At 42.1% G+C, this 11,257-nt stretch overlaps 1 protein-coding gene across 1 annotated transcript in view; it reads right to left on the bottom strand.

Annotated features, from left to right (window-relative positions):
* Positions 1-11,257, bottom strand: part of mdga1 (MAM domain containing glycosylphosphatidylinositol anchor 1) — a 136,966-nt gene that overhangs the window by 4,792 nt on the left and 120,917 nt on the right. The window contains 1 exon segment of the mRNA XM_029428541.1: positions 714-825. Within this exon segment, the coding sequence (XP_029284401.1) occupies positions 714-825 (112 nt within the window).

Genomic DNA, 11,257 nt, shown 5'->3' with positions numbered 1-11,257 from the left:
CCAGATGTGTCACTCTTTCCCTCACTGCACAGACTTTCCTGTCTCACTATTTCTCCTTTACTCATGCTCTTTTCCTCTTAAGCCGTATCATTACACACTTTCTCTCTAAAGGGGTGCAGACGGCAGTAGTGGTAGTAGTAGTAGACATAGTGCAGAGGTATACAGATAATAAAGGGTAGATGGGAACAGAATGTGAGAAGGAATAAAACGGGTGGGTGAGAAGGAGGCAGTGGGTGTGTGTAGTGGAAACTTAAAGGATAAGAAGCAAGAAGGGAATGTGAAGTAAAAAAAAACAATCGAGGCAGAGGAGGGACTGCAAATGACGGCGAGGTTTCCACATCGCCTCCATGGCGGTGCCCTGTGGTGTCCACTTGTCATCGTACGGCCCACACACTGACAACATTTTCTCTCTGTGCCATATTCCCACATCTCCCAAACACTTAAAAATAAGTTTAGTTCTCTTTCTCGTGTTTCTTTGAAAGTCATGTCTCCACAGTAATTCCCTTCTATGCTGCCCATTTATTTATTTATTTATTTTCAGCTTAATTAAGCTATGTTTCAGCTTTATAGCAAGTGCTTTATTGGCACGTCGGCTGAAAACAAAAGAAAACAAAAAAAAACCTTTTAAGACCTTCTTGCCTTCCTACACAGCGGTTAATCAGAGATGCTTCTTTGTGTTCTCTGGGTGTTTACGTCTATCTTACCTGTCTTACCTGCGCTGGCTACAGTGTTCTCCTGCTTGCACTTCCCGATGGTGATGGACACGTCGTCAATGGCAATATCCCCCTCGAAACTCGGGCCTCGAATTCCTTCAAACACGATCTGTTTAGGGGAGAGATAAAGAGACAAAATATACATCTGGTTCGTCAAAAACACAGCCAGTGCGCTGCAAATTTGACGTAAATAGATTTTTGTCTGAATGAGATTACTACACTAGGATATAAAGACATTGATGATCTTTTTACATCTAAAAAAACATCACGCTGAAACATTACTTGAGCAAACAGCACAGTACACAGGTAGTAGTATCCTTCAGTTTGAAGCATTTACAAGTTGTGTTCTTATCCAATAATCATTTTGGAAACTAATCTAATCCAAACTATATACAAACTAATCCAAACAGCAGACCCATCTGAAAACTTTCCTTTCACCATTTCAGCCAGCAGCCATCTGGTTTTGACTGATAGCCTAATTACTGTAGTGTAACACGGCACCCAGCTAATCAAAGACCAAACATATTCTGTGTGGATTATGGGAGGGAAACAGAAAATAAACAAGCTCTCACGACTGTAGTTGTTATTGGCTTTAACTGCAGACTTTGGTGCTTTGTAATGTTTAATTTTAAAATATGATATCCAAAGTATTTGCTATGTAATAATTTCTGAGGGATTATTAATCCTACAGTAATAATGGCTCAATTGATCTGCTAAGTGGTTTCTACAGAAATGTGCACCATGCACAAACACATGTTCCATTACATCTACCAATTTAACCCTCAAGTTATTCCAGACGGACAGAAGCAGGCGAGCATGACTGTGTGTATGAATGTGATGCCGATGAAAAATACTGTATACGCCTGTATACATGCATAACAAGAGAGCGAGCAGGTGCATTCATGCAGGGGTGCCAAATAAGCATGAGTGGCTGCATTTTAAGAGGTCCATGTTGGATCAACCTCTGGCTCATTTATTGTAACTCTTACTTGAGAGTCGCCGGACATAACTTTCCTTGGTTCACTTAGCATGCCTGTGTGATAACTACCACACTGACCAGCGTACACTGCAGGGCATGTGATGGCTGAAGACACATCCTGGCTGTTCTTCTAAGCCCCTACAAACTTAAAACAAGTGTATATACAATTAGCATAAATCATTTTCCTGCTGTGTTTCTCTCTGCGTCTCGCACTGTCCTCCAAATAAAAATCTCATTCTATTACATTCATAAAGAGGAGGAAAACACAAGAACAGCACCACCTCTTTACCACCTGCTTTCCAATTTACATCTCCCTTTATATGAATAAATAAAACAAATAGTATTGAGAACGTTGGAACGCTTGGTGTTGTGGAGGGAGGAAGAGAAGAGTGCAGCAGCACAGGCTGGATGAGTTCAGCTGGTCAGCTAATTTGTGCAAAAAGGCTTATTTGATTCACTAGGCAGAGGGAAGCTGTGAGGGGAACTACAGGTTGTAGAGGGAAGAGGCTAATTGGTCAAAAGGCCATGGTTATCTAATTTATAAATGCTTTGGTGATGTTTCTTCCCCGTGTCGCTGTGGTTAACATTTTGTTTTATTTATGTACTTTTTATCCTCACATCCTACTCTCGGCCTAAATGTGTGTCCCTAATAGAACCAGCACAGCACAGGATCCCTATAGCCAACACACATGTCTACAAATACCTAGAGTGGAGCTGCAGCTACGCATGATGCCTCTGTGCCCCTGGAAGCTTATCTGCATAAACAAGTCGAAGCACTAACACCGGATCGTTATGACAAAAATAATTGCGGAGATGGAAGCGCAGAGACGAACACCGGCCTTGACATACAAATGACTGTCCTCTTCCCGTACCTAACAACACAATCACATGGAGTGTGATAATTGTCTATAAGATATCAAAGAGAATGGCACAGCACAAAGCAAAGCAATATCCTGCCATGCAACACAAGATGGCAACATAATGATTGCATGTGTTTATTTCTTCTGGAAAGTCTCAGGGAACCAGACCTGTGACCTTTCACTTCTTGTTCACTGCTGAGAGATGAAGCCGAAGTGTGAAGCTGTGCCTCACACTTAAACACCACTGCTGGGCACCGTGCTGAGTATATCTCAGAGTGTGTCAACCATGGGAGTGTGGGAGCGGTAGCTTGAAATACATTGACGATGGATATTTTTTAAATCTAAAACATCAAGAATATTAGGCGCAATAATTAAGTTAACTTCTTATCTTAACTACCCTTAAAAGTAAAGTACATAAAGGAAGCTTTTCTAAAATGTGCATGATAACTTAGACAACTCCTTCAGTGCTAAGGGTCATGAGATTGTGGGATGTGAAAATGGTGTCATGGGTCAAATGCCTGCTGCTGTATCTAATGTGCCTGATATTTCACTATGACATTTACCAAATACTCAAGAAACACTTTTGAAAGGCAGACAGAAAATCTCTTCTTAAGAAAAATCTGAGTAGAATCCTCTAAGTTCCCATTTCTTGTCAGTTGGCAGTGTGTGAGATAGACAGCTTGCGTGTGTGTGTGTGTGTGTGTGTGTGTGTGTGTGTGCGTGTGTGTGTGTGTGTGTGTGTGAAGGATCAAAGAGCGTTCAGTATAGTGTCAGGTTGGAGTTGTGAATGTGTCGTTTTGTCGAGCCTTGTAACCTTTAATGTTCCCATTGATGTGCTGTCCATATACCAGAGGGGACACAGACGAGAGAGAGAGAGAGAGAGAGAGAGAGAGAGGGGGAGAGAGGGGGAGAGAGAGAGAGAGAGAGAGAGAGAGAGAGAGAGAGAGAGAGAGAGAGAGAGAGACACACACACACAGTACAGAGAAAGCTTTGAAATACCGGCGCAGAAGAGAGTCGGTGCAGTGTGATGCACACATTGGGTTGGCCTGGTTTCCAACAAGCCCCCCAGGTACCAAACACTGTGAGGAACACAGATGGCCTCTGGGTAATCCACAGAGGAGCGACTGGGGACACAAATAATCTACTCCAACAAGTTACCTCTTTTTTTTGTTGTAGCTTCATTGATTCCATGTGTACATGTAATGTGTTACTTTATACGTTGGTCAGTGAAGGAATTGAATTGGCAGCTTTCAGAAAAGAGGCAGATTGCAGTTCAATGGAACAATACAAACCATTCGGCAACGGCAATCACTACGGATATAATGATCGACAATGTAATCGTGAAGAATGGGCAGCTCATACTAAAGTGTTTGGTTTTCCTTAAAGATGCAATGAAACCAAATAAAGAGCAGTGAAGCTCACACAGTGGCAGATCACATTTCATGAATATACAACTTGAATATACGCAAACAGTAATCACGACCATTGGCATACAATTCAAATCCTAATGCTTTCTTATCGGTTCGCTTTTATTGTAATCAGCTAACACTGTTTATAATAAAAGCCTTGTATTAATGCAAGCCGTCGGCTGGGCTACGGCTCTCTTAGCGAGGCAGGAAGGCAAGGCTGTTCTCAAAGACATCATTACTTTTGTTGGAGAGAGCACAAAGAGAGGGGAAATGCAGAGACGAGTGGCAGCACCTCAAAGGCCTTCGGTGTATGCAGTCAGTGAGCTGTGCACAGGACTAAAAAGTTTGCGTCCTCCATGGACATGCTCTCAACATGAAGCCGAAATGGAACAAGCATCAATATGCAGTCACTCCTGCAAATTATATTCACTTCAAAAAGCAATCCTCCTGTGAATTCTACTGAATTAGACAATCATATGAATGTTGTTCAAAGAGGACATTTGAGTTATCAGATGATGGACGCAGTAGGTTATCTTTGTTTATCGCTCTTAAGAATTTAGGTTTATGGTTTCTTCAATTGTAGAGAAAAAGGGTACATAAGATACAAAGGAGGTGACTGTAGTTCAGAAGTTTTTTTTTAATGGAAAGAAGAAAAGGGGAACAACATCTCAAGTTATCGCAAATCAGCACGTCACTTTCCAGTGAGTCAAGATCCTTCTTTTTGCAGAGAGGCATCCCGACGCGAAAAGACAGTTTGTAGAAAATATCCAAAGCGCTTAAAATTTCTGGTTCTGCAAAATGATACAGGACAAACCGGGAAATTAATTAATAAAACAAAATGATTTGAGTCCTTGGATGATGACAGCATTTCTATAGCTAGAGCTAGTAAGGCAGAACTTGCACTGTGCTGTGATGTTGCTTCCACATTTCTGCATCTTTATTGCCATATTCGATATTGAGATCATCCAAAAGTAACGTAAAGCGATCAAGTTACATCTCTTCCATATTGCGATACCTACATTAGGTTATGAAGAGGGGATTAAGAGTGGGAGGAACTGACATTTAAAGGGGCACTCCACCTTATTTTACTGTGCATTTTTAAGTCAATTTACTAGTCAGAGGGAGTACTACTCAGCCTGTGGAAGCCGTTGTGTTATGTGTTCTATGTTCTGTGGTTCTGGAGGAGCTTTGTCAAGTCAGAGAAAATAAACCCTCAGGGCAGAAGTCACATGCTGGGGAGGGAATAATCTCATCATATGGCGTTTTCTACGAGTACGGTAAATCCTACAGAGAAAGTTCAAGTGAATCTGCTGATGATTAGGGTTCTTAGAGGATTCCACCACATACCGCGTCCCATATACTCTGTCCCATACGACAGATTCTCAGCAGGAAGAAGATAATAGGGACACTACGTCGCTGGAGGTGTAGAGTTTGAAAGACATGAGGGGTTTACAAGGCTTTCGTTCCTAAGTAAAATACAATGGAGTTGCAGTACAGCAAGTGTAGGATCCAATGTTTTTGGAGCTTGACCTATAGCGTCAGGAAATATATATAATAGCTTCTGCTACAATGATATAAAACCAGTGTAGTTTTCTTTTTTAACTATCTCTCACCTGTACCCAAACGTCATGGAACTGCAATACTCATTTAAAGTAGTTCTGGCAGTTGTAACATCATTCTATGTAATCTAAGATTTAGAATATAGTCTCGTAGCGCCATGAAACAATGTTTTAACGACCGGGGGCCCGGGTTTGTTTACATCTTGTACACACACAAGGACACACATGCATGTGCATGAGCACCCAGGGGCTGAACTCACATTCTACCATTGATTTCATGCTTTTTCCACTGATGGGTAATTGGTAGAGGTAACACTGCGTCAAATGTAGCGATGTGCCAAGACAATAAAGACGAAGACTACTAATAAACAAAATATCGATGTAAACAAGGCACAATTCTAAATATTTAAAAAATCAGCTTTGCAAAGACTGAACATAAAACATAATTCATGTTGATTTACAAGAAAACACCGTCTCATATGAATGGGTTCATTGCATGTTAAATGTTAATTCAGTCGACCAACATCACAAGTGACTTTTTTCATTTCAAAGGGGTTATGGGTAATTTACATATAGTGGAGAACCAACAATTTATCATGACTAATCCTCATGCAACATTCTGTCTCGACTGGATTATAATTTATGTAAATAAGGAATGAACATGGACAACATTTGGACACCGTTGCCGAAAGCTTCCAAGCCTTGCATCATTCACTTGTGAAAACACAGTAATTCCTAACCCAATCCTTGACCTCCCAGCAGCCAAAACACAATCATTGGTCTTCTGCAACAGTCGCCTCTTCCTCCACAAACATCAATACCGAGAGTCTGAGACGCAGCGAGCCATAGCTACTGGTACAATAAACGTAACAATTTTAACTTTTAGAAAATAAACTAAACAGCACAACAACAGCAGTGGTGTCAGGTACAGCAGCAGACAGCTCAATCATTATTATTGATTGTAAGAAAACCAGCACTCCCTGAGACAGAGAGGGACAAGAAGGGAGATGGACAGAAAATGGAGGAGCTGGACAAACAATAGCAACAGAGGGTGGTGGGAAGAGAGAGGCAGCGATAACAGCTGAAGGAGAGAAGGGAGAAAACTCAAAAGAGACAGACAGGTATATAGTAGAGAGAGAAGGTTCACCCTTATTATTTCATTCCGTCTCCCTGGGGAACTCAATACAAAGTTGTAGGAAGAAGGAAAAGTGAGCGAAGGGAGAGGGAGAGAGAGAGAGAGAGAGAGAGAGAGAGAGAGAGAGAGAGAGAGAGAGAGAGAGAGAGAGAGACAGAGAGAGAGAGACAGAACAGAGAGAGAGAGAGAGAGAGAGAGAGAGACAGACAGAGACAGAGAGAGAGAGAGAGAGAGAGAGAGAGAGAGAGAGAGAGAGAGACAGAGAGAGAGAGAGCGATAGAGAGAGAGAGAGAGAGACAGAGAGAGAGAGAGACAGAGAGAGACAGAGAGAGAGAGAGAGAGAGAGAGAGAGAGAGAGAGAGAGAGAGAGAGAGAGACAGAGAGAGAGAGAGCGATAGAGAGAGAGAGAGAGAGAGAGAGAGAGAGAGAGAGAGAGAGAGAGAGAGACAGAGAGAGAGAGAGCGATAGAGAGAGAGAGAGAGAGACAGAGAGAGAGAGAGACAAAGAGAGACAGAGAGAGAGAGAGACAGAGAGAGAGAGAGAGAGAGAGAGAGAGAGTTAAATAGAACAGACAACTGAATAACTGAAATACCTATTAAAGTTATTGCAAACTCAAAACAAAGATACAAACTTCACTAAAAGTAAATTTAATGAATCTTCTCGTGATCTCAGCTTGTTGCTCTCAGCTAATGCACACATTAGACAGACCACAAAGGGAATATAAATAGAAGTGAAATATTGTCATGTGCAAGGCAACATTCAGTTGCCAAGGAGACAATCCCTCTCTCTTGCGTGCATCCTTTTCTCATCCTTCAAACCTGCCTCACCTTTGCCTCAGTCACAATACAAATGGGTGGATGAATATTTAAGATGCATTAACTAAGTGCTTTATTGATGAGACAAACACACTTTCACATGTCTTATTCCCTCTTGCTCACACACACTCATTCGGTGTCTGGAGAACACCTCCTACTTTGCTCATGAACATGTGCACCGTTCTCCTCGCTCTCGTCTTCTTGACTGTATAATTCCTATCCATTAGCAGCAGGTTATGGTGTCCGGACCAATTAAGCGTTCAGCTTTAACACCGCATACACACAGTGTGGAAAGGATATGGTTTTCTCTGCCTCTCCTGAGTGTGTGTGTGTGTGTGTATACACTGTGTGTTTGTTGTGTGTGAGTGGTGTTTCTGCATGCATTTCCATCTCTGCCATGTGTGTGTCTATCAGCACATACGTATGTCTTGAGTGGGCAGGTTCTGTTTCTATTTCTAGCTCTGAGAGGTGGTAGACCTTTGGTCCTTAAGCTGACATTTGTCTTCTCTGGTTATGCAGTCGTCTAGTTCCCATCCTACCATTCCCCCCACACACACACACATACGTGCACTGAAACACATAAACACTTCAGGCTGCCTTAGTGTGAGGGTATACAGTAATGCTATTAACACACCAGATGCACATTTAAATGATACTTTGACAGGATAAATTCTACTTGATAAAATCCCTTAATTACAATTTACTATGTATCCTGATTTAAATCCCTTCAGAATTAGCTTCTTGCTTTTTTGGAAATTAACATGTTTACACTAATATCAGTTGAGGGCATCATGTGAGCACAAACAGTATGCATTTTATTCATAGAGTATGAAGCCACACACACACACACACACACACACACACACCCACACACACACACACCTCTTTAAAGATCAGTTTGTGTGTAGTTTGTGTGATAGATACTGCATGTTCCAACTTACACACTGTTTGGTGAGCATCATGTCGTAAATATGGCCATTCTCTTATTTCATAGCAAACCAATCATATGCTGAACAATACTAGTTATTGGTTAGTAACTTAAACATATGTTAAACTGAATTGTAAAATAAAGATAAAAGATGATAAATTATATTAATAAAATCATATAAAGTCTGACAAAAAGGTGTCACATGATCAACCTGTTCATGCTTCTTTCATGCGGTGCCACAAAGTGTGAATGGTTAAGAGATGGCACGTAGTAAGCCACATGTGTCGGAGCATGTGATTGTACTGTATACCGAGTGTGTGAGAAACCTTTGTCTAAGAGACTTGTTAACATGCAAACACGATAAAATCTGCAGTATCCAACATCACAGAGGAGCGCTACAATATACAGTATGCTCACTGTTTCCGACTTAATTTTCCCTTTAATGGTGAAAGAAACAAGGTGTTGCAGAGGTTTAGTTAATGAAGAGCAAATGCAGCCCCTAGCGAAGGCCTTCAGCCCACATTCATCATGGATTCAATTTCCCCCATGCACGTACAGAGAGTATCTGGAATCATTACAACACAACTAGCAGGCATCCCCTGCTCATAAATAAGCCTGTTAATTGACCTGTCATAGCTAATTGCTGCAGGGGATAGGAGACTAGTTTGTGTTCGTGTGTGTGTGTGTGTGTGTGTGTGTGTGTGTGGATCTAACGCAATGTTTATGTATGTAAATGTGTTTGTGTGTGAAATAACGTAGACAGATATATATAGAGAGAAGGTGTGTGTGTGTAGGGGTGAGTGTATGAACAGTTGAAGACTCTCTGTGTGTGTTGATTTTAGAGCCATTAGTAATCAGCCTTGAGACAGGGAGGGTGTGAAGCGGACCAGGGCAAGAATCGACCCAACTGGCGATCCCACCACAGAGCCAGAGAAAAAGATGTGCAGAGATACAGAGAAGAAAACAGAAACAGAGAGAGTGTGAGAAACACACACTGGAGGATAGAGGCACGCAAAACAAAACCCATCATCATTTTTCTCCCTCACTTTTTCCCCCCCTCCCTGCTGGGTTGTAAACTTACTGAGGTACACACAAGTGCACACAAATAAACACAGTGAGTAAAAAAATACAAAATAAAAGCTGGGAAAATGAGTGAGAGAAGAAGCATCGTGTACAGTCAGAAAGAAGGACTGAGTCATAAAGTTTACTCGGCCACATCCCAACAGGGAAGAGCTAACTGCAAGCGCAGCTGCCATAGAGCCAAAGGGACATCAATGATGTGTCAACAGACTCAACACTCAAACACAGGCGCTTGCTCTGTTATGTCTCCCAGACCATTTTCCCCCACTATTGACTGAATGTGTACAGTGAACTTAAACTTCTGGTGAACTTACACACGGATTATAGTTCAGGAAGGCTGTACCCCATGAGTTTAATCAGAATTGTAGACATGAGAATTGTTTCGCATCGGTCTATAATCACGTTAAAGCTGAAGGGAGCAACATTAGTGAGGAAATATGCTTGTAACAGCAAATAAAACACGGCATGCTGGGAATTGGCCCAGGTGTAAGCTTCTCTTGTGGTCCAATCTTATATATATTTTTAAAGTACATTGATTTCCATGATGCATTCAAACTGTACTCATAGTAAAATATAGTTTAATCCACTGAATTTCATACCTGAATATAGACTCCCCCCAAAAACATCCTATCTGCACTGATCCTACTTTCTCTCTCCTGATACAGACTCAGGGTATGTGTCGATACAGAGTACCGATCGGATGCCAGCGCTCTCTTTTCCTCTTCACTTCAAAACCTAATACCTCTCTGACTGGAAGTGACCGGGATCATTGCTGTGTGTGTCAGGTGATACTGTAATTACACAAGTCTTAAAGAGAAACTTAACACCCCATTTACTATCGGAGACATTCACACCCCGACATTCTCATCAGAGAGTGTTAATGATATTACTGTGGGTGGTGACGACCTAGTGGTCTAGTGGTACGGCTTCCAAATACACACACCAGGGCGGCCACCATTGTGCCCCTGAGCAAGGCACTTAAGCTCCAGGGAGACTGTCCCTGTAGTTAGTTCACTGTAAGTCTCTCTGGATAAGAGCGTCCGCTGAACTGTAAAACGGCCTTTTTTCATCTCAGAAATATAGCTCGTCTCCGCCCATCACTTTCCTTCCCTGCTGCCGAAACGCTCATCCAGACTCGAGTACTGCAACAGCCTCCTCTACGGCAACACCGTTTCCTCACCCACACCCGCTCCCGTGACCACATCACTCCCCGTCATGCAGAACCTCCACTGGCTCCCAGTCCCCCAACGCATCCATTTTAAAATTCTCCTCCTTAACCTACAAAGCCCTCCACAGCCAGCCCCCCTCCTACCTCACCGACCTGCTCCATCACCACACTCCCTCTCTCACCCTCCGTTTCCTCCGACGCCAACCTCCTGTCCCTGCCACAAAGGACCGAACGCCTGGGACCTGGGGGTGACAGAGCCTTCTCCATTGCTACCCCCCTCCCTCTGGAACTCACTCCCCAGACACATTCGTGACTGTACCGATCTCACCATGTTCAAATCTCAAATCAAAACCCACCTCTTCAGATCTGCTTTTAATGTGTAGTTACTTCTATGTAATTTAAATGTTTTTCGTAATGTCATTTCTAATGTTATACGTACCTGTAAAGTGTCTTTGAGTACCTTTTAAAAGCGCTTAAAAATAAAATGTATTATTATTATAATGTGATGTAGAAGGTTTTTGAAATGGTGTAATGGCAGGGACTCATAAACTGCATTAAATGTGGCTTGTACCTTATTTCTTTTCACATTATTATATTTGCTACATTCTGTA

Source organism: Cottoperca gobio, chromosome 3, assembly GCF_900634415.1.
Source record: "Cottoperca gobio chromosome 3, fCotGob3.1, whole genome shotgun sequence".
Lineage (NCBI taxonomy): Eukaryota > Metazoa > Chordata > Actinopteri > Perciformes > Bovichtidae > Cottoperca > Cottoperca gobio.
This window is presented reverse-complemented; position numbering and strand designations above follow the sequence as displayed.